General features: G+C 36.5%; 1 protein-coding gene and 1 pseudogene across 1 annotated transcript; both read right to left on the minus strand.

The window, feature by feature from the left end:
• Positions 1–113: 113 nt before the first annotated feature.
• On the minus strand, positions 114–2224 carry LOC139740553 (uncharacterized; annotated as a pseudogene).
• A 6362-nt stretch (positions 2225–8586) lies between these two features.
• LOC139740554 (nmrA-like family domain-containing protein 1) lies at positions 8587–20240 on the minus strand. The gene is made up of 5 exons (XM_071651141.1): positions 20096–20240; positions 15998–16128; positions 10587–10827; positions 9633–9826; positions 8587–8796 (listed from the first exon to the last, which is right to left on the minus strand). Exons 1-5 carry the CDS (start codon positions 20238–20240, stop codon positions 8587–8589), a joined length of 921 nt encoding a protein of 306 aa, XP_071507242.1.
• Between the last annotated feature and the right edge of the window lie 5712 nt (positions 20241–25952).

Here is a 25952-nt window from a genome sequence, read left to right on the forward strand (position 1 = left end):
AGTGAATGCTACTCTAGCTCTACAGCGTTAGCTAGCTAAGCGCCTCTGTAGTACAGCAGCAGACCTCGACGCGACGTACAGTACATGTAGGTACTCACTGACTACACTACGGACTACAAGTGTAGTGCGGCTGCGAAATGGGTGGCACGTGAGATGTTTTTGTTTTTGTTGTGTTGTGTTGTGTTCCAGTGCTCCCATGTCCGTGAAACAAATGTGGCAGGGTATGGAGAAACTGCATGGAAGAAGGAAGAAAGCGGTGGTTGAAAAGTTTTGAATTTCCCTCCTCATTACATCATACCCCACATCACATAGACCTACTCTCAGTTCTTTTTTGTTTGTGATGAATTGAATGAATTAGGATAATGAATTAGATTTTATTCGACTCTTCCGACCCCATTCCGGGGTATGAGAGTACAACACATAAATACAAGATATGGTTATAACAATATCAAAGAATACATGTTTGTGATATATTACAATGATGTATATAAAATAGTCTATACCTACTAAACATATATACAGTGATATATACAAATTGGCAAGCAAGGTTAACTAATCGTATGAACCATACGACCAAACAATCGTGACATACAACTACAAAATATGTACTAGAGATCGAGTATCACTGGATGCTTAATTTTTCTACCACTACGAGTTACAATGTTTTCTTTCCTGACTACAGTACACTCAACTTGTTCAGGCTTCTGCAAATTTGCAAAATATGACATGATCAGCCTCACAAATAACACTAATCTTTTAAGCTGTCCTAAATGCGAGCATGAAAATAATCTGGACATGTGTAATGAGCAAGGACGTTTAACCAAATAATGATTGCTTCAATATAACTGCCTTTCCTTTTCAAAGAAGGGGCATACGAAAACATAGTGAAATTCATCACCCGTTTCATGCCTATCACAACAAGGGCATTAAACATCCCTTTCATCAAATGACTGTACAAATCTTCTATTATTAGCTGGCAACTGATTTGACCTACATCGAAAACGGCTCAATGAAATTCTATCCCTCTTACTCAACTGGACTAAATACCTTTCAAAGAGACTATTCGTCTTAAAAATCCTATAATTTAAACATACTCTGTTGACCAAACATTTGCCATCAAATCCTGTTTAGACATATCACTTAATCTCAGCTTCAAGGTGCTCAATATCCAGTTATTACTAAATCCTTCCCCTTTTCTTAACCATACAACACCAAGACCAGCATTGTTTAAAATTTCCTCAATATGAGATATCCACTTAGATACAAAAGTCGTGTCCTGTTGACTTATTAATCTTTGGAGTGTATAAAACCTGAATGAATATTTAGCAGAAGAACCCTTTATGATCCTCAGCCAAAAGCTAACCATACGATATTTAACAGTATTAGCCAGTCGTGTTCTCCCGGTTTCTGCATATACCATACAATCTGGTGTGAATTTATTTACACATAACAACGATTTCAAGAATTTCCTATGAAAAATTTCGATTTGACTCAAATCCATAAAATCCCAAACTTCACACCCGTACAATAGTATTGGTAACACTAACTGATCAAACAGTTCGCATTGAATATCCACAGGAAGCTTGAGTTTCTGAACCTTTAGTGACATAGAAAAAAGTGCTTTCCTTGCCTGTGTCACCTGTTTAGAAATAGCCTTCTTAAAACTTCAATTGTAATTAAATTGAATACCTAAATAAACAAAATCATCCACTACATCAAGTTTGTCTTCACCAAAACTGAACAATGGAAAGTTACGTACTTTGCCTCTTGAGAAAATCAGGACTTTAGTTTTTGTAGTATTGACACTTAACTTCCAATCTATACAATATCCATGCAATGCATTCAAAGCCAACTGAAGCTCTTCTGCACTGTCGGCTAAAATAAGAGTGTCGTCTGCATACAACAATGTATATAAATGTATGAAAAGATCCTCATTGACTTCTTTGTCTAAAATATCAACACAAACTTTTTCAAACAAAAACTGCAGTCCCTTGAAACGGCAACTCAAAAACGATTCAAAATCATTGAGATATAATGCAAAAAGCAGAGGCGATAAATTTTCACCCTGCCGTACACCAACATTACACTGAAAGGCCTCAGAATGTTGACCATCTACTAATACACAAGATTTGGCTTGAGCATACATATTCTTTATAACTGTAAACACCTTACCATCCACCCCAGACTTCAACATTTTATGCCAAAGTGAAACCCTATCAACCATATCAAAGGCTTTCTTAAAATCAATGAATGCACAAATAAATTCGTTTGCGTTTAGACAAATATATATCAATTAAAGTTTTCAAAACAAAGGCGTGATCCATTGTAGAATATCCAGCCCGAAAGCCAGCTTGTTCTTCTCCAAGCATACCTTGATTGTTAAGGTAAGTTGTTATCCTATGATTCAAAATAGAAGTGAATAACTTCCCCAAACAGCTTAAAAGTGTTATTCCATGATAATTATCTGGGTCTGTATCCCTTCCCTTTTTCTTAAAAATTGGTACTATAGTACCGAGACACCAGTCTTTTGGAACTAAACCACTTTCCAAAATTATATTAAAGTACATTGTAATGCAATCCAAAACACGACTTGAACAATGTTTTAAAAATTCATTTCTAATCCAATCAAGACCACATGCCTTATTGTTCCTTAACTTCTGAACCATCTTAATGACTTCATCAATTACACTTGGTGCATTTAACTCATTATTACCTGCTGATCCATCCAAATCGTACTCTGGAACTGAAATTAAATTTCGAACCGAATTCAGTTTACTAAAAATTTAATGACGCACAAAATCAACCAAAGGGACCTTTGCCGCACACGAGTCACGCTTACGGCCATTCAGTAACTTCCAGTACTCCCGCGGGCTATCCTTTTTAAGTATACGAAGACGATCATGCAGTGATTTACTATATGCCTTATTCTTCCTTCTCAACAATTTCTTGTAACCACTAGCAACAGTCTTAATGTCAGCCAGCATTTGCTCCTTCTCTCTCATAGGTTTCCCTTTACACTTCCGTTTAGTCCTATTCTTGAAATTAAGATAATGCAATCTAGCCTGTACACACTCATTATCAAACCATGGCTTTTGTTCTTTGCGAGGTTTCCTAGGATTACCTATGCTACGAACCTTTTCCTCACAAATACCAACTTCTTTTCCAGCATTCATGAAAATATCACCCAACAACGCACTAAAGCTATTAATATGAGCTTGTGTGGATGATCTTTCTACCACCCTCAATTCACTCAACAAGGCATGAATATTCTGATCAAGCTTTAAACTGAAATCTAGTGCCTTTTTACTATCCCACTTAAATGAAACATACTTGACATTCTTGGTTGAAATACAGAATAACTTAATTCACCGCATTAAAAATTGTCAAATACTACTAGAAGTCACAAGACCTAGAAATTGCAAATATAAAATTCCTTCTCTTTTAGATTGTAAAAATAGCTTTTACTAAATTGTTGTACCTGATGATTCTACAATGAATTCATTCAGTTCATAAAGGGGTGGATCCAGGAATTCCGTTAAAGGGAGGCGCGGGGGGGGGGGGCGCTGCTGAAAATATTTCTGGTGCCACTTCAGGGTTGAATCGGTTGACAAGCAAAAAACAAACAAAAACAAAACAAAATGAAACAAAACAAAACACAAAAGGGCTTCATCGCCATTTTCTGGTGCCAGTACAATTGTTTTTATTTCTTTTGTTTAAGAAAGATTAAAGGGGAAGGCGCGCGCCAGGTAACCGACCCCCCCCCCCATCTGCCTCTTATACGTGTAAAATGCGTAGGCCTATAGTCCTCCCTATCAGTACAATCATGCATTATTTTGTTTGTTTGTTTGTTTGTTGCTTGCATGCATGTCTGTTTGTTTTTGTAACTGATGTTTAGGCATGAATGTGTCACGCTGTTTTGCTTTCCCGATACAATTAAGCTGTATAATTTTTGGTTCCATGCCTCCTTAACGTAGGCCCAATTGTCATATGTATATAAATTTTTAATTTTAATGATTTTCGTATTGACCGATATGAGAATCTATTCTGAATTGAATTGAATTGAATTGAATTAAATTGTTACATGCTCGTGTGTGTGTGTGTGTGTGTGTGTGTGTGTGTGTGTGTGTGTATGTGGTGTGTGTGCATGTGTTTCAACTATATCTGTTTCACAATGATTTGAAGTATAGTATAGTTGTCATTGTCATTACAGCAATGTATCCCGATATAGACCTAAACAAAATATATAAATGAAGATGCACCGTCATAGTGGGGTTGCCTAAAAGCAATCTTCATCTTAACCAGGATGCTAATAGACACAGTATAAGTCACTCAAAATCTAATTTCATTTCCGAATGATCCCTAGACATAAAAAGCCATTTCAGCAAAGCAGTTGTTACACTAGCCCTATAGACCTATAGAAACTGCACAGCATGAATCGCCAACTATACTCGCAAAAATGGCAACACTATTTTTTTTTTAATCAAACAGTTTATCTATTGCAGTAAAATTGTAATTCATAATGAATAATTTTGCTTACATTTTTCTTTTACAATATATATATATATATGTATATATGTAATTAAATATGATATATCAATCCTGTCACTGTTGTTATTTTTCTTTTTTATTCGTGCATGACTGTATTGCATTGTTAGGCGTACCCGATGCAAGCTCTTTCTTTGATGGCTTACCCTCTTCAATGGATGCCCATTACATTTACATTCTCATATCCACAACCTAATGACTTGGTATCGCATAAGGAAATATATTTCACTTTCAACATGTTGAAATCTAAAGTGAAAGACATGTGCAAAAGTGAGCCTCACTTAATGAAAAAAAAAATTATCCCTTGCTCTGTGTGGCTCAATGTGCGGCTATTCATTTGTTTTGTTTTTCCGAAAACGCGTTTATTTCATGTTTGTTGTTGGTGCTCTTGTGATGCGACAAGTTTGAATGTCTATCAAGTCATAATATTGTTGCCAACTCACTCGAAAAGATTTCTCATGAATTCTTATTCTTTCACGAAAAGTGGAAATTGACTTCTTTTCGTGCTTATGACATAATATAGTGATGCATGTATACACAAAGCTCAAATTTTTATTTTTTGATTAAAGGACAAGTTCACCTTCATAGACATGTGGGATGAGTGAACGCAGCAATAGTAGTAGAACACCGCATCAGTGAGAGTTTGAGGAAAATCGGACAATTCGTTAAAAAGTCATGAATTCTTGAAGTTTCTGCTCAGTCACGGCTGGATGAAAAGACTACTATAGCTTGTGATGTCACATGAGTACAACGATATAAAGAAAGAATAAAGAAAATTCAACATATTTCCATTTTTCTCGCATAAAAAAAGAACACTCGACTTCTCTCTTTCAGAAGGCAGGGGGAATAATATTACCCTTAACATACGTCAGTAGCAAGTCAAAGAAATGTGCACATTATTAAAAAAGTAAAGTTTTGTGAAATTCTCTTTTTATTTTCCTTATATAGTTGTACGCATGTGACATCATATACTGTAGTAGTCTTCTCATCCAGTAGTGACTGCTCAGATACTTAAAATATTCATAACTTTTGAACGGATTGTCCGATTTTCCTCAAACTTTCACTGATGTGTTCTACTAATATTGCTGCATTCTCTCAATCCTTATGTATATGAAGGTGGACTTGTCCTTTAATAGTATATGGGCCTACATCAGAGTGTCATGCACAGTATAACAACAGTCTTTTACTCTTATTCATTCGGGCTGTCCCCGAAGTTTTATATAATTATAAAACAATATTTCTCACACACACAAACACAAACACAAGGCCGAAAGATTAACTTTGTTGGCAATGCATTTAAGTCTCCTTGCACCACCCCGCCCATGTTAGGTTTTAGCCCATTGCTGTCACTACTATATAAATATATAGTGAAAACTTCGAGCTAAGAAAATGGGTTTTCATCGGGTTTCCACCCATTTTCTTTGCTCAAAGTTTTCACTATCTATTATTTGTTTCTGGTCAGTTTTCCCTTTCTTTGCTTCAATGTATATATATATATCTATAATACACTCAGTAAAAAAAGTAAGTTCCCCCTAACATTTTTGGATATATCTCAAAAAGTATTTTACCGATTTTCATAATTCAAACGGGAATGGATAGAGAATTTCATTACTCATAACATGAATGGTATATCATTGCCACCAGATATCATTATTGGTGCAAAAAACGCATTTTATGTCAAAATGCATGGGGAAAAAAAAGTTGCACTTCAGGCTATATGAAGCATATTGTATACATTTCCTATGTAAGTTAGCAAATGACCTTTTTAAATTGTGTAATTCTCAGGAATTTCTTCAGGTACAACGTGCTTCCCTATATAAAACAGATGTTATGCATACTTTTGTAAACAATAGCCTTTTCAATATGAAAATGTTGGTAGAAGCCATGTGATTTGTAATTCCAATTTGGGTTGATCACATTAATGTGCCTATGGTCATTTTGCATCATGCGCTCAAGTTTTAGATCAGTTTGTTGACGGAAATCATGGCATCGAACGTATGGAGCGACCTGCAAGATCCCCTAGCTGTAATCCAGTAGAGAATCTTTGGGAGCAAGAAGGTGAAAGATGACACTTCACTGCAAGAATTTCAGCGCATCTTTCAGAGAGCATGGGCCAACATTGAGCAGCGCCAAATACGAACTTTAGTCAACAGTATGAGGAACAGATGCCGGCTGGTCATTGAGCGGATGGTGGACATCAAATCAAATACTTCACTGTATGACCATGAAAAGAAAGAGATAGAGAAATATGCAATAAGCCATGCTTAAATGTTCAGAATCATAAGTGATCGTTTGATTTTTTGTGTAAAAGTCATTGCAAATCAGTAAAGTGCAACTTTTGTTTCCATGCATTTTGACCTAAAATGCTTTTTTTCACACCAGTAATGATATCTGGTGGCAATGATTTGCCAACCATGTTATGAGTAATAGAATTCCTTATTCATTTCCTTTTGAATTATGAAAATCGGTTAAATACTTTTTGAGATATATCCAAAAATGCTAGGGGGGAACTTACTTTTTTTGTTGAGAGTGTATATATATATATATATATATATATATATATATGTGTGTGTGTGTGTGTGTGTGTGTGTGTGTGTGTGTGTGTGTGTGTGTGTGTGTGTGTGTGTTATGGATATTGCTAATAATGGTTGAAATTTATACCGACAAGAAGGGAATCATTATGTTCGCCTGTGTCTTTCATTCATTTTTATATGCAAATACCTCACTTAATATTCGTTTTCACATGGCTACATCGATGCAATACAAAAATTCAATCGAACGAATTAAACATACATAGTTAAAGCCTGTTAGTTATCAATACTGATATGACATAGTCACTATAAGAAAAACAACTTTCTATACTTATACTATATATTTCAAGGAAAAAGTGAAGAAAGTGAAAATTAAAATCATGTACATTCTGTAGTTTCAATTGATTTTGAGATCAAGTTGTGTAGTAAATTCATGAAGGGCATAGTTCTCCATCTTAAACCTTTCAGCCCTTGCATATTTTGAATCTCATCATCATGAACTATAAAGAAGCCGCGTAATAGTCCTATCATGAACCCTATTTCATTTATTGCGGAGTGAATTGATTTGCCATGAACACGGTCTTCTTATCAACATGTAGGCTAGAATGAATGTCAGGACAAACTGCAAGTTGGCTTAAATGTTACTTCTCGTTCTCCCCGAAGACAAAAAAAAAACATGAATCATAAATAGAAAGAGCGAGAGAGAGAGAGAGAGAGAGAGAGAGGGAGAGAGAGAAAGAAAAGATATCTATGGGTAAATCTTTCAATGGATGGGGAAGTTGACATGATAGGTTCTTAAACAAATCAAAGAAAATAGTACTACATTTTTGGGTAACATATTTCGGACTTGACAGGCAAGAGTACTGTCATTGATAAAGTGAAATTTCACTTCGTGTTCATGTTAAGTAAAATAATCAATCAGACAATGATGCCACAAGTTTCATTAGAATCGGAAGTAGAATAGGAGAATAATCAAATTTCACGTTAACGCTAAACGATTTGCCATCGGTCTCGACAACATACAAGTTAGACGCTGGGACGATGATGTCATCGCCTCACAGCTCCCTTACTGATTCGTAATAAAAATCATTATTTGAATTAGGTCGTTGATCGATAGCAACCGAAAATACGGAAAATACGTGACAATAATCCATAACCAGTGATTGTAAGATCTGCATCATCGTCATGTTTGCCCAAAGGTACAAGATCATTGCAAATCTATATTATCATATTTCGGAAAAGATAATTATGAACTTCATGTTTCTGCATGCAGCCTATGTTCTTTTTGTTTGACTTTGTTCTTCACATTATACAGTCAACTTGATGAGCATGGAACGAATTCATGTTTACCTTTTAGAGGGAAATTGCACATCATTAATGTAGAACAGTTGAAACCGTCAAACCAATTTTCTATACGTTAAAAAGCGAGTGAATGTGTCTTTGATTTAACGAGTGATGGATGCTTTGAAATCTGTTAATGCGCAATGAATCACATCTTTTGCCTGTCCTTCTAGAATCCTGAATAGTTATTGTTTTCTAAGAGTTTCAGAAGCTTTGGAGCATTCGAAGACATGAATTCGTCGAAGTCGATGACCTGATCGAACAGGCGTTTCGTATCATCCACGCTGTACTCAGGATATGCTGTCTGATAGAACTGGAACATGACGCCCAAATCTGTCGCTCGAGGCAAGTCTAGCTTCTTGAAGTCCTCTGCTGTTATCTGGAATGGGTCAAAGGTCAAAGGACGAGCAGTTTGCGTAAATTTACAACTTTTGCTTGCAGATGTAAAAATGGGAAAACAATGTAACAAATTATTATTTATTACCCATAAAGCATCATGCATACCATCTCACGATTATCAGGAAAGGCATGATTTTATTTCTGTAATCAAATTTTAATATTGATCAATTTATGAAAAATCAAGATTCATGACGTACTCTTGTCTGGGCCCAACAGGTCTCACTTTGACATACAAGCAGTGTGGTTTCCATTCTTTAAAAAAAAAAAAAAATCATTACGTTGGTTAATGGCGGTCATTACATCTGAGGCATTTAAGCGATACCGAATTGTACTCGACTGATAGAATCGATTTTTTGTTTGTTTGTTTGTTTGTTTGTTTTTAACGCTGTAAAGTGTTTGTCACAAACTGTACTTTCAAATGTCGTGCGTCCATGCAGTGTTAGTCTAATTTCGTCATTTTTTGTTTTGTTCAAGATGACGCAGACTTTTCCTTATCTTAAAAAAGAAGAAGACCGAATTGGTAGATTCATAACTTTGAGTGCCATACGACTATCTTTTTTCGCGTAAAGTCTTCATGGTTTACGCCCTTTTATTTACATTGTAGGCAAAAGTGGGAGAATCGATTAGGCAGTTATTGATGATTGTAAGTAGCAATATTGAAGATGACTATAATTGACAATCAAGTAGTCATAATGATTATGATACCAAAATCACTGTTGGGTGCGTTTCCGACATTATCGTCACTATCGCCATCCATAATAAGAACAAGCCCCACACCCTAGGCCTACAGCATCATGACAGTTTGACCACGCCCACCTGGGAAGCTTTTATGACCAGTGTCGCAACGTGCTTGGAGGCGATCGCTGCGTACTCGGCCATGGTTCTGTAATCTCCCGCTAGACCCACACGCCGACCGACGTAGTGCTCGGGTTTCTTGAAGACGGCTAAAAGTGCTTGGCCTGCCTGGGATGCACAGATCATTGGTAGCGGCTTTCCCTCCATGGGAATATCTGTGAAACAATCGTAAATATGACGTGTGCTAGAAGGAATATGCTAGCTCTAAAGTTATTCATTCATTCTGCCCATGCCTCCTTCCTTCCTTCCTTTCTTCCACCATTCATTATTATTGCGTAAGGCGATGAATTAAATTTGCTAAACCTCACGATTAACTTTAGACATTAAACAATCGTGCGATTACATGCTCACCTGTGACCAGGGAGATTGAAATGACAAAGAATACGTACAATAACCATTTTGACGCAGTGAAGGAGAATAAGGCATGCTGTTTTCATTCTACAGCCAAATCTGGACTGATGTAAACTGAAAAAAAAAAAAAAAAACACACGACATAATCACCCCATGTTTGCAAGGATTTCTATATCCTTTGTGATGACTGGGCAGAGAATAGATGAAATACAGTGAATCAGTTTGTCGCAATGACAATTCCGATAATTTCTGATGTATCTTAACTCAAAATTGTTTGTTCTTTGTTTGTTTTTTTATATATTGGTTAAAATGAATATGTCAAACATTATATGCCCTTAGTATTGAGCACTCAGACTGAGTGGCAAAGGGCATTATAAATTCCCCTATTAATACTATTATCATTATTATTATTATTATTATTATTATTATCATTATTATTATCATCATCATCATCATCATCATCATCACTATTATCATTATCCTTGTTATCATTATTTAATTTTCAGAAGATAAATCTCTCTCTTGGTATAGGATGTGCTCAAAACACAACGACAGAGGGCTCACTCCAAACGTAGCTGGCATCATCCTGACGAACGGGAATGAAATCCCGCAGAATGTTTTCCATGTACACCGGGAATCTCACGCTTGTGCACCGCAGTCCCGACTTAAACATCATGTTCTCGACTTTGGCCTTGCCGTCGAACTCCGGACAAGGTTGACCTATGGCCTCTCTGACCGACTGCAGACCGCTGAAGACAAAATGTTGCACGCCACACTGAATAGCCGCTTGAATCAATGCACGACCCTTATAAAGTATAATAGCAAAGATACAAATGAAGGGTATATACGACGTAAAAATAAACCATTGAGTCTTTTTAAGTAAAAGAAAGTTAATGAGTGAACTTCTTATGAATAAAGTTACCTTGCTCATCGCAGTTTCAATTTTACGTTACTGCTGCGAATTGTATATGTTAACTGCCTAATGATCCGTCAATAAACACTATTTTTTGAGAAAGCATCCATTATCATTTTGAATTGAATATGTTAACAATCTCTTTCTATTGATATTGCAAAATACCACTTTTGCTGTCATGTGGATGTGCTGGCAAGCAGCATTTATTAGGATTACATGACTAATAATTACATCAAATATGCTTATCCCATACATGCAGTGAATTCAAAAGCCAACATGCCTGTTGGAACGGATGACCCCTTTTTCTGCACATACGCAAAGTGGACTGCGAACTGGCTTATTTAGGTGGAGATTGTGTACTGCCAATGGCACACACCCGAAATGAACAGCCCTGGGGGCTTTTCATGAAGCATTTTGTCAGACAACTTTGTCGGACAAATTTGCTCTCAGCCAATCAGATGCTAGGATTTCTGTAGCTTTTAACAGTTTGTCGGACAAAATATCTGACAAAAAGCTTCATGAAATGCCCCCTGACGTAGACACTAACTCTTTACTAATTTAGGTTAGTGGACAATGGTAACGAATTGCGAAATTTTGTACGTTGGGCCATTTATACCATTCAGATAGAAAAATATAAACATGACGTGAAGAATACATGGAAGATATTAAAGCAGGCCATGAATATATCAAAAAAGAAATTGAATATTACAAAAATAAGATTTGATAATAAAATTGTTGAAGATTCTGGTGATATAGCAAATATTTTTAATTCTTATTTTGCAATGATTGGAGAGAATCTGGCAAAAGAAGTACCGCAGTCCGATACGCATTTTGCAAAATTTTTAGGTCAATCCAATCCCAGTTCTATTTTCTTAGCTCCAACTACGAAATATGAAATAATAGACATTGTTACTGCAATGAATGATAAACGAAGTGCCGGTTATGATGATATAAGTAATTTTATTATAAAGGGAATTATATTTTCTATTGCTGACCCACTTTCTCATATTTTTAATAAATCCATATCACATGGTGTTTTTCCTGATTGTATGAAAATAGCTAAGGTGTGTCCTTTATTCAAAAAAGGAGACAGTTTTGATATAAGTAATTATAGACCTATTTCTCTACTTTCATCCATATCTAAGGTTTTGGAAAAATTGATATTTACAAGAACGATTAAATTTCTCAATTATTATAATGTTTTTACAAATTCTCAATTTGGGTTTCGTCAGAAACACAGCACCATTCATGCTCTTTTGAAGTTTATTGATAACGCCGCACATACTATAGATGACCATTCTCATCTTGTTGGTATCTTCCTGGACTTCTCCAAGGCCTTCGATACAATTAATCACGAAATTTTACTTCATAAATTGTCTCATTATGGTATACGAGGGAAGGCCTTGGAATGGTTCAGGAGTTACCTGCAAAACCGAAAACAATATGTATTTTTGAACGAGCACAGTTCTAGTCTTGAAGTTATTAAATGTGGCGTCCCTCAGGGGAGTATATTAGGACCTTTACTTTTCATCATTTACATAAATGATTTTTTGTAGATCATCCGATATACTTTCTTTTATACTTTTTGCCGATGATTCAAACATTTTCTTCTCCCACCAAAATCCAATCACTCTTGTCGATACTGTTAATTCTGAATTAAAAAAAGTGACTCAATGGATAAGAGCCAATAAATTATCACTGAATCTTCAGAAAACTAACTACATGTTATTCAGTAAGTCTATAGAAGTTTTACGCACAGATATCATCTTTGATGACGTTCATTTAGAGCGTGTATCACATACAAAGTTTCTCGGTATTACAGTAGACGATAAACTTTCGTGGAAGCCTATTATTAATATTAGTAAAATAATTTCGCGTAATATTGGTATTATTAATAGACTTAAATTTCATATCCCGTCGTCTTCCTTGCTGACGTTGTATTTTTCATTGATATTACCTTATTTAAATTATGGAATTTTAGCATGGGGCAGTGCCCATCAAACTTTATTAGATAGATTATTGTTATTACAAAAAAAGGCACTTCGTATCATTTGTGGCGTTTCTCCATGTTCCCATGCAGATCCATTATTTGTTAGATATAAGATTTTAAAAATCAAAGATTTGTTTTTCTTTCAGCTGGGTCAGTTTATGTTTAATTATAACACAAATGCACTTCCTAGCATTTTTGATTCAATGTTTCCACGAAATCAATCTTTTCATAATTATCCCACCAGGCGATCAAATGAGTTTCATTTACCCCTTCTGAGAACGTTATTGGCTCAAAATACATTTATATACAGTGGCCCTATAAATAGATTTTGGAATTCTTTAAGTTGTGATATAAAAAATTCTTTATCTTTGAATTCGTTTAAGCGTAAGTTAAATTTTTTTTTGTTGAACTCATATTAAGCTATATATGATTCATTACCTAGCTGGTCTTTACAGCCTAAGGGTTCATCGTCAATCATTGATTTCATCATTGTGTATTTTTTACATTATCTTATTTGTATAAACTTTGTTCGGCTGATCGAGCTGAAACACCTCAATTCCCTCTTCTGATCCAGATGTACAGCACCTCAATTCCATCTTCTGATCCCGATGTTCAGCGTGTTGGCTTTTCCTTTCACTTCCTTTTTCTTTCTCTCCTTTCTTTCCATTGTTCTTTTGTGTTTTATTACTGTCATGGTATACCCTACTGTAAAGTCATGTAAAGTCGTTGTGTTTCTACTGTCTTGTTCTGTCCTGTCTTGTTCTCTCCTGTCTTTGTAAAAAAAAAAAAGTTCAATGTATTCACAAGAATCCTTTGAGTGGTTCACAATTTACAAGCATGCTTTTCAGTGAACCTCTCAGTTCTTTCTTTCTTTTTTCCCCTCCAAACATAACTTTGTATTTTGCCGATATGCATGTATAATTTCGTATTTGTTAAACATTATCTACCATGTAAAGTCGAATACATGCCTATGTTATATCTTCTGATTCATTTCGTGTTATGTTTGACGAAAAAGAAAGAAGGAATGAAATAAATGAAATGAAATGAAATGAAATTTATTAGTTTAAATGACGTCATAAACGGCAAATCCAACCCAAAGAGGTTCTATAGGATAATTTGCGCACGTATAGTCTGGCAGAAGAATTTGATAGGTTGGTATTCATGTTCCATTACTCTGAGAGAGATGGAGTGCCCTGTTTGTTTTACCATGATATGAATAATAACAAGGGTATGCCAAACAAAAATTACGACAGCCTCTTAAGAGGATCTTGTGAGGGTCGGGCCGATTTTTAGTATTAAAATGGAAACAAATACCACAACATGTAAACCAGTGGCGTATCTAGGGGGGGGGGGGGCAAGGGGGGCACGTGCCCCGGGCGCCACTCCTTGGGGGCGCAAAAAAAAAGAAGAAGAAGAAAAAGAAGAAGAAAAAAAGAAAAAAAGGAAGAAAAAAGGGGGAAAAAAAGAAAAAAAGAAGAAGAAGAAGAAGAAGAAGAAGAAAAAACAACTCACCGGAAGGGGGGGGGGGAAGGAAGAATGGTGGGGGGGGGGCAGAAAACCAAATCAAAAAAAGATAAAAACAAAACATAATGATGACTCGGACAAAATGACAATGTTTATTGTGTTCACACAAGAATTCCATGTTATGTAAGCTGAAATACAACAATTTTCGGCTCGCTCGCTGCGCTCGCTCTCTAAATTTTACATAGAAGAAGGTGAGAACAAAATGTGATGATGGCGTGGACAAAATGACAATGTCTATTGTGTTCACACATGTCATTTTATGTTTAGCAGGCAAAATGTTTCACGGAGCAGCGGCTGCAATTTCTTTCGTTCTGAAGCGATCGCCAATTGGATCAAAAGAAGGCGCCAACGGTTTCGAAAATACGGGGGGGGGGGAGGCGCCAAAAAAATCAAACAAGATAAGAACAAAACGTGATGATGACGTGGAAATAACAAATTTCGGCTCAATCGCTCGTACTAATTTAGAGTATTTCTTCAAGTCCTCAGTTTGTTGGCAAAAATCGTTATTTATAAGGCCGTCACTATATCTTGATTAGAATTGTAAGATTTGATAAGCAAAAAATGACAAGAGTGCCATGTTTTGTAAGCTGAAATACAAAAATTGTCGGCTCGCTCGCTGCGCTCGCTCGCCAAAATTTATCAAAACAAAAAGGAGATAAGAACAAAACGTGATGATGACGCGGAAATATACAAATTTCGGCTCACTCGCTCGTACTAATTTAGAGTATTTTTTCAAGTCTTCAGTTTGTTGGTAAAAATCATTATCTATAAGGCCGTCACTACTGTATATCTTGATTAGAATTGTAAGATTTGATAAGCAAAAACTGACAAGAGTTCCATGTTTTGTAAGCTGAAATACAAAAATTATCGGCTCGCTCGCTGCGCTCGCTCGCCAAAATTTATCAAAACAAAAAGGAGATAAGAACAAAACGTGATGATAACGCGGAAATGTACAAATTTCGGCTCACTCGCGCGTACATGGGGGCATTTCATGAAGCAATTTGTCAGATATCTCGTCTGACAAACTGTTAAAAGCTACTGAAATCCTTGCTTCTGATTGGCTGAAAGCAAATTTTGTCCGACAAGTTGTCGGACAAAATGCTTCATGAAATGCCCTCCTGATTTAGAATATTTTTTAAAGTACTCAGTTTCTTGGTATAGATAAATCGTTATCTATAAGGCCGTCACTATCTTGATTAGTTATTGTAAGATTTGATAAGCAAAAAATGACAAGAATTCCATGTGTTGTCAGCTGAAATACAAAAATTTTCGGCTCGCTCGCTGCGCTCGCTCGCCAAAATTTATCAAAATTCATTACATTTAAATCACCCTCAAAAGACCCCTTTTAAGGGCTTGAAAAGCATATCATGTGGACTTTGCTTAAAGTCCCTACCGGGATCGGGTTGGGGTTGAACACTAGTCTTTTTCAGAAATTAGGGGCGCAATTTGCGCGCTTGCCCCGGGCGCCGTTTTCCCTAGATACGCCACTGATGTAAACGGTTTATCTCGTGAAATTGTCTGCCTTGATTGCAATATTTTGACACTCACTCGAAGCACTTCTCTCTCTTCGTCGAACTTCTCGAGGTAGTTTCCCGTAACAGCGTAGACGCCGTAGCTGCCCATCATTGCCGTCGTCAACGATTCCGGTTCGTCATAGTCGGCGACCACCATCTCAATTCCTGAATAAACGTCATGTTGCATGATTGTCAACAAGCAAGTTTCAGCTACAGTTTACAGGATACTGTGATAATAAACTGATTGATTTCTATTCTAGTCTACTCCTTTAATATAGAACTACTAGTATCCAAAACAATCCGTGCTTTGATTCGCCCAAAGAGTCAACTGTTTAAGACTCACGATTTGTTCTTTGGTATAGCAGTAGTTAACATTTCTGGGAAGAAATATGATCTTCATGTATACCATTTATGTTTCACGTCTGTTCAGGTAGATAGATTTGCATTATTGTATTCAATCCGCCAGCTTATCATGACATACTTGACACTGCTTGACATCACTTTATTTTGTGGTAAATTTAATCATAGAACGTAAATATTTCGAATATAATGATTTTATAACGTTATCTATCACTGTCATTTTTTTTCTCAATATAGCATGGTATATTGAGCGCTTTGTCCTATAAAGGCTTACAACACATAACGTTCATCAGGTTTGTGACCCCCACAGCATACAAATGATATAAACTTATCGAAGATGCAACCAAAGCTCAAGATATATAGTAAGATATAGTATTATATTCATATATTTTTTGTTGTTGAATAAATAGTACGGAGAAATGGATTTTTAATGGTAATCTATAATGTTCAACGCACAGAGAGACACACAGACTCCGAAAGAAGGGGGGGGGGGAGGGCAGGAGATGGAAAGGGAAAGAGAGAGAGAGAGAGAGAGAGAGAGAGAGAGAGAGAGTGGGCGAAAACATGCACTCACCCTGAGGAAACAATGAAAATAAACGAATGAAAGCTAGCTAATAGCATTCGAAGGTGGAAGCTTTTCAGTTGTCTTTATCATTTTCTACTCGACCTGTATACCGTGAATGATTTTCTTCATGATCTTTGTCACAACCTTGTTAGGGATGAAAAGAAAATACGAACACATACAAACAAAGAGACAAACAAACACAAACTTACAAACATGGAGCTAGACGAGTAGTGGCATGCAGGGTGTCATAAAATATATTATCATCGTTATTTTGATCTATTTGTCATGTCTTCGTTTGTCCTCTGGATCTACGGAACAGTAAAAGTGTTCTCGGTTATAAATTCAGATAAAGAGGGTCCTCCCATTAGTCATCCGATGATATTGTCATATTAAAACAGCCTGCTGACTCTCGGATGACTAGTCTATATTATTTTGATGACGAATACTATGATATTACGTATACCAAAGTAAAAAGACCTTGAACGTTCCACTTGTCGGCTATCCACTTTTGTCTTATGAAAAGAAGGAAAGACGTGCCTACGCCGGAACTCCCCCTTAGGCCTTTGTATGATTAGGGAGGTGAGACAAGTGACCCTCCCTGGTATGATAAGAAAGAGAGATGTGCCTGCGCCACAATTTCCCTCATAAAATTATGATAAGAAAGAGACGTGCTTATGTACGTCACAACTTCGCGTTTTCAGCCAATCATCTTTTGTTGTTCGCATTCCCTTCGTCCAATACTAGGCCCAAGCCTCGTCAAATTTCCCACCGTTATGGGATGTTATTACTAGTATTGTGTTTTAGTTCCACGGCCGTGTGGTTTGTCAATGTGTATCTATACCATAGTACAACAACACACAAAAATCAACAAACTTTTCAAAGGGCGCCACTATCGACTGTTGATTTAGAAAGACGTTTTTAGCATGCGTGATTATATACACAAATTTTGTGTCAACTATATTTGCCATGAAAACAGAGTAAAGAAAGAAAATATGGAGCAAGAAAACAAGACATGTGTGTATGTCCTCGGCTGTATGTATGTGTGTGTGTGTGTGTGTGGGTGTGTGTGTGTGTGTGTAACAGATGATTTTTAGCTTTCATTCTCTTCTATATCAGTGTGTTACTGTGAATGAAATGATGCAAAAGTTTAAGAAAGATCTTATGGATAGCTGTCATTAGATGTCATGGGGAAGGTGACACTATCTTTAAGTGCCTTGTATCACTGGGCTATTAGATAATCATAATTATCCCGGGTTATCAAAATAAAATGTCATTGCTATCACTGCTACCCCAGTTTCCTATTCCACACACTTTTGGCTCTTCCATACCAGGAAAAAGGGGGAAAAGGTTTGAAAAAAACAAAACAAAACATTACAAGAAAACCAATGACTTGTTTCTGACTTTTCTGACTTTGTTTCTGACTTTACCATAATGATTGCATTTATTTGTATCGCTGTTAATAATTTACCTGTGTCTTTATTACATGCTATTAAGTTCATCACATTGTTGTACCGATTTCATTACATTATCTGTGTATGCGAATATTTCATTTGATTCCTTATTATTTTGTTGGAAATGAAATAAATCAACTTGAACTTGAACTTGAACTTGACTTTCCAGAGGTTCCGTCCGGAGATTCTTCCCATAGGTCCTATAGAAGTGGGCTGGGGACCATCGACATTTGCCCCCCCCCCCCCCCCCCCTCCAACATTAACACACTAAAACGTTCCGCTGCATTTGAGTACAGTTACTATAAAGATACGAATTCAAGTGTATAGGTTGTTGTAACGAGATTTCGCTATCGGTTACTTGTAGTGTAATCATTACAAATCATTGGCACCACACGGCACGCAGTTCAGCGAGACAGATTTGAGAACAGTCAGTGGAAGCAATGTTTTACCGGGCAGGGCTGTAAGTTTTACAGAAGTATGCTTAGTATACTCTGTCACATTCTGCAATTCTTTACTCTCCTCTATGCTCCCTCCTGTCTTTGTTTTGTTTTGTTTTGTTTTTTATCTACAAGGAGTCGATATTCATATAACACCATTTAACATTAGAACACTACTACGGTAAGTCCCTGGGCCTGGCTTGGGCAGCACGCGACCAAACTATGAGAGAGTTAAGATAATATTATTGGCCAAAAGGCTATGCCTAAACTATGATCATATCATTCTTCATCATCCTTGGCTAGGACACGCCGAGGACACAGAGGCTTCCAGGAAGGACATAGCAGGGTCAGATAGTGATTGAAGTATAAGGACAGTGGTCTTGAAGGGAGAATAACAGAAGCAAGAGTAGGGCATGGCCTTGTCGCTATTCAGGAGAACAGAAAATGGGGCTCAGGACCGTTGCATGCCCAACGTCATATAACAAACTAGTTGGCGGAAATAGTCTTAATTCGCAAGATGTTGGCACTTTATGTGAATACTGACTATGATCATCAAACTTCGTAACAAGTGGGTACAATGGTAAATAAGCGTCATTGCTCTAAACTTCAAACTGACATGATTCCGCCCTTCTAAGAAAGTTCATGTAATCATGCTTATCATAGTATACATACATTAGCATTTCACATTTACATTTAAATCCACATTATTTCCACTTTCACGTTTTAACATGACACACAAATGAACACGGGTTTGGAACAAATCTGGTAACACGCAGTAATACAGTTGTAAACAAGACAAATTAATAAAAAAAGATTGCCATACAATCTTAAGACATAATATATATGACGTTTTTGACTCTGCATGACATTATTATGTAGGGGATCGAAACAGAAGCTATAGTATCTATGCAATTGACTAAATCTCAATGGAAAGTAAAGAGACAATTTACAGACATATGCCATGATTTGTACAAACGATGCATGTCCTTTAACTGGATTCATTGAAAGGACTATGATATCGTATTGTTTAAAACTAACAAACAAACAAACAAACACACACACACACACACACACACACACACACACACTCACACACACAACACCCCCCCCCCCCCTTCACAAAAGAAAACAAACCTCAATCACGTCGTATTACCCGTTCCTGGCAACTCGCGTACATGATAATGCCGATGATTGGAAAAGAGAAATATATCTTATCGTGTTGCTTTAACTTTGTCAATGATACGGTAAGAACTGCTCATGATTGGTACGAAATACTTTGATCGGTATGAAATATATACTTTGATTACTGCAAATTTCACCTTTTGCTTGCAGAGCTATGGCGGCCTCGCTCCGGTTGCATCGAGACACACCACGCACAGCGAACGAACCATCTTCGAGCAGAGCTTCGACCAACGAACCGGCCTGGCTTCCAGTCGCCCCAAATACCGTGATCAGATTTGGCATGATTTCCCCTCTAGAAAACCAGTTATTCGCCCTAAAATGATGACAGAAAACTCTACTATCTTTGACAGTGAATGCTGCTATGGAAAGAATGCAATCTAGATGCCCAAACGACGCGAGAATTTCGTCGACAGAACTAAAAAACAGAAAAATGCTTCCAGTCTTATATCTCCATGGTTCACTGAACGTGACGTCAGGAAAGGTCGATTGATAGGGATAGATGATGTTTCTGATTGCAACTGAAATCAGAAGACCAAGTGTGATTTACAATTCCCAGGAAAACGTTTAATGACAACAGTGAATACAAAAGTAAATTGAAGAGAATATTGTGATATCTATAACCGCGAAGGGGGAGCGGGGTGGAAGAAATGATCTGTTTCTCAAAAAAAAAAAGTTATGACAGACAATATCTTCCCATTCACATTTCTAAAACAGTTCGATGTATCGTTTTGAAATCGCGGTGAATGACAGTGAAATGGATTTGTTTTTTCATCATATCGTCGAACTGCGAAGAAAAGAAGTGACAAAGCATGCATGCGTATATAACAGGGTAAACTGTTTCTTCTCATTTACTGCCAGCAGACCTAAAGAGAAGCTGTCCTCAGTAGTTGATACCATTTTATCCTTTTTGCCTGTCCAGGGTCTTCAGCCTTTTTTTGGACCATATTAAAAACATGAATAGTTTTAGTGGTCGAAAAAAATTACGATCTCTTTAAAGTGTACAAATCATATAGATCATGATCATATAGTTTTTATCTACCATAGGCAAATCCTAGAGATAAACGCAAATAATGAGCCAAAAGTATGTTTATATAGGTTTTCTCTAAAGGTCTTGGATATTTTGTTTATAAAAATGCTTGTACAATTTACGGTGAGCAGTGAAGAGTTGCAAATAATGTACTTCTTTTTTGTTAAACGGAATATTCATGAAAAGTGATTGATACGGAGCCTTACGTCTTGTGATTAGAGGTTATACGGGTCTGTTGTGTGTGGTTATGTGGGGAGGGTTTTTTGAGAAACGTTGAAGGTAAAATTCGTTTATTTGTTTATTAATTCATTCCATTTTTTCCACAGAGTAGCTCTTTCAGTTGAAGAATTGGTTTACAAAGGGGTCCTGCATAAGAGCAAAATACATACAAGATGACAGTATAAAAATACAGCAAAATGATAACAGTACAATTATACATATGCAAACTGAATACAAAATTTCAAAATTCCAACCACGAATCATGAAATCATATTATACAGATTAAACTGATAACATTAACGTCTGATGCTTTTCTCCTATATGAAATAACTGCTTTTTGGTCATTATCAAAATCACGTGTATTTCTAAAAAAGGAGGATGATGAAGTATAATCTTATAAATTAGTATTGATGGTGTACTTGAAAAGAAAGAAAATTTGCTCACCAGTATCTGACATAAACATATAAACATACGTGTAACGACAACTTTACACTTTGAAAGATTTTCATTTGAATTTAGAAAAAAAGAATTCTGAGCTGCGTTATTGGACCCAGTCCGACTTATTACTCACCCGAAGAAATCTACTCGTCTCGTGAAATGGGTTTCCCTTTATTGTTTATTCAGTCAACACACGCCCATCTTCCGCCACGATATCTGCGTGAAGAACAGATACGTTAAATGGAACAACAGCAACAACAAGAACCTGTTGGTACTTAATCAGCTACAAATGAGAGTTTGATTAGAACGAGTGACTTCAACTTGGAAGAACACATCTTCAAAAAAAAAAAATATCGGAACGCATTTGGATTTGATAGTGGGGTATTGAAATAACTTTTTCTTTATACTTTATTTGTCCAGTTTGAAGTGCGATGAGACATGCCAATGATATTGCTATCTTGATTAGTTTTGATGCATTAATGAATGAGTATGAATTAATTTATATCAAGAACTTTGTCGTATAATGATATTATATCATTATTAGGCATTGTATTGATTGACTGATTTCTTCATGCCTTTGGTATAAAGAAAGCACTTATGGTATTAATTGCTCATGCCATTGTCTTGACCGAAACTCCCTTTAACAACTGAAAAACTAAATAAACATTATACCCTTTCTTTCATTGATGTAGATTTCGAAAGGTTTTCGCCTAAGATGTCGGGGAACATTTTTCCTGGAGTTGTTATCTCGACAAAACACCGGCTTCTCTCCCTTGGAACGGTTTTCTTCATATTGCAGCATGGAGGTATGGGATAGAAAATCAAAGATATCACCCATGCTCTAATTTCGCATTGTATACTATAGATGAGACGTTTTGGTTTTTTTATATTATCATTCCGTAAAACACACAGGAACAAGCAAACTTTCAACTCCGAAAGCGTACGCCTGCTTGGTACGACATAACATTATCTGCACGACCATGATACTTCTATGACTAGTTGCAGTATTTTTATTATCATGTCTTGATGTAATCGTCTCATGCATGTCATATTACAAAGGGTTTCTTGCACTTTATATGACAACGGAACTGAAATGCAACGATGTATAGCAATACAGCAGAATTCATGCATTATTTCACGTATTTCATGTATTTAAGAAAGGCTTCATTACCTTGTTTTTGAAATAATTTTTCAGCTCTTGCGAGTGAAGTGGTGACCAGTCCTACTTCGATCACCCACGCGGAAGGACAGACGGCTTTTCTTAGATGTCGCGCCGAGGGTGTATCTAACCCATCTTTCACCTGGAATTACTACAGCTACGAATGCCCAGACAACCACCTGTTTCAAAATGGCGTCAGGCGCCACAACGACACCATCTTCTGGTCCCATATCGAGGTGAGGGAGAACGTGAGCGCGGGTTCCTCCCTGCTGATCGTTACCGACCTCCGCGTCATCCACGCCGGCGTCTACACCTGCCGAGTTGGTTCCAATCAGTCCCGATCCACGCTGAACGTTGAAAGTAAGAGCAGGGAAACAATAGTTATAATATTATATAAGTAGCACTTATCTCACTCTCCTATAGCTCTTTCCGATGCAGAAAGAAAAAGTTATCTCACGAATACCACTGTCATTATGTAATGTTTTAAAGACTTGGTGTCTGCGAAATTGTATTTAGTAATCAACAAACAAAACAAACAAAGTGAATCAGAGGGAACCTCTTTGCTTACATTGTAGACTAATTGATAATAATGCCATAATGAATGGCAAACTTACATACACACACACACACACACACACACATATATATATATATTTATATCATGATTATTATCATTATCATTATATTTATAATTTTTATGATTACTCTTATTATATCATAATTATTTTACTATATCATTACCATTACTGAATTCAAAGTCTGTATACACTGAATTTTCAAATATTTGCTTCTATTCATTGATTTCCATATATAATTATGTTACAAATGTGAATTTGTGTGCAAACTTAATATATAAATGAATAAATGAATGAATTTTGAATAAAATGTGCGGTGAAGAAATTACATTACTGCCAAAATAATACTGCAGAGTTTGGCACCCCCCCCCCCCCCATCCGCACACACGCAAACACACACGTACACACACATATACAAAACAAGACAACGCAATGCTCCAAACGAATGACAATTATTAATGTATGGGCTAATCTTTAAAACAAATTGGATGGGTTTAAAATGGTTTTTATCACCAATTCTGACCCTTGTCTCTTGCATCCAGGAAAGTCGAACATGTCGCTGAACGTGCCAAGTCGGCTGTCTGCCAACGAGCCAGCTACAGCAGTGTGTTCAGCCGTGGCTGGACTTCCGGCGGAAGCACTATCTTGGTATCTAGACGGCGTACCATTGAACGAGGGCGTCATCTCAACGTCGTACCCCAATGAATATGCAAAAGAATATGAAATATAGGATGACCGGAAATGTTCCAGAAAATTAATTCAATGACTCGGAACTATTTCTAATGCATAGAAAAGAAGACGAATTTGCTGTCTGTACAGTGTTATGCATATTAAACATTTCCCAGAAGACACCAAATGGGTTTTTTCACATGATTCTCCTTGATAATTTCTGCCCTAAGAGATGTTATGTTATCTTTCCCTTGGGATGCAAGACAAATCCAAAGCTTCTTAACACCTACGTCAAGTTAGATCTCATATGTTATGACCACTTAAAAAACGCAAAAACAAAACACCCACAAAAACACACACCATCAATCGTTGTAAGTATTTATACCATATAAGTCATTGAATTGATAAATTTATCCGGCTAGAGTGCTTCACTGAACAACGATAACATTAGTCTTCATGAAATCCCAACTTTCCTTTCTATATTCTTTTACTCTGAATTAACTTATCAACATTTCTTACTTAGTTAATTATACATCGCTTATGGTCTTTAGTTTACAAAAAGAAGTAAAAAAGTTATGAAGTTTTAAAGACCTATGTATGAAATTAAAATCAAACGAAGTTTTTTTTTTTCATGACATTTGAATTAATTTCGGCACCTGGATTTGAAAACATAGATGTATTCACAATGTATGAAATATATTTCATATTGCTTACTTATTTGGGTACCTTTGTGTATATGTGATGTGGGTATGCGCCAATCAAATTTATTCAATAAGATATATATATATATATACATGCATTATGCAGATAAGAAAACGTTTGAGTTTTCTTTGAATATTTCGAACATCAATTTCCAGTAAATCTTGAGTCGTAACTAAGATCTCAGAAGGTATCAGCCCTTTTTTTTTCTTTTTTTTTCTTAGGGAAGGGGTGCTTTGCTGGTGAAATTTCATCAACATTATAAATTCTTGACAAAATAATCTTAATTCAAATAACATTGAGTGTGGAGAGCTTTAGGGGATAATCAACTGATACGTTACGGAGATACCATCATTCACGGAGCTCAAGTTTGCGAAGATCATCGGATACCACGCTCTTTACTGGAATAGGACATGCGTGACCTTTGCCCTAGATTGCAGACGTTTTGACGAAAAGCTTCGTTTTGGGGGCATAAGTGCCAAGAAATCTTATGCCATCGGCACCATGATTTCGCTGATATTCATCTCATTAATGAAAGCGAGTTTAAAACATCTGTGATCTCTTATCCTTTATTAATTACAAGTTATTCGAGCACTATGGACTGATTTCTCATGAGCACCTAATTGGAAGAAATATCTTGTCGCTCAACAAACCATCTAACATTCGTGGAAAATACGTCAACCGCCTAATTTATAGAGACAGATAAATCAGAGCAGCGAACTTCATGAAACACTTTTCTTTTAAACACGGTATTGACTGTGCATAGTTGTAACATCTTTTTATTTCATTAAAGCTTATTTTTGAAGGAAAATCCTACTTCGAAACGTGCACATTTTCTGCCCACTGCATGGGCGTTTTGCACAAGGATGGATGCCACGACAATTTTTTTTTTTGGATTAAAATAGTTCCAGTCAAAATGACAGCTGCTAATCTATACTGGGCCCCATTTCATATACAAAAAGCTGATATGATAGCAACTCTTGCTTGAATGACAATAATCATTGTCATGGTAGCGACAAAACTCCAGCTTCCTGATTGGCTGTTATTGTTGCTGTGGAAAGTTTGCATTCCATAGCAGCAAGAGTTACTATTCTACGAATTCTTTATGAAATGGGGCCCTGGAGCCACTGCGTCTTAAAACTATTTTAAGGGTTTTTGAACAGAGTGGTTACTCCACAAACATCAAATATACCTAAACTCAAAGCATC

The sequence above is a fragment of the Diadema antillarum genome, unplaced genomic scaffold (genome assembly GCF_040938485.1).
Source record: "Diadema antillarum isolate AM-2024a unplaced genomic scaffold, OU_Dant_1.0 seq00000861_RagTag, whole genome shotgun sequence".
Lineage (NCBI taxonomy): Eukaryota > Metazoa > Echinodermata > Echinoidea > Diadematoida > Diadematidae > Diadema > Diadema antillarum.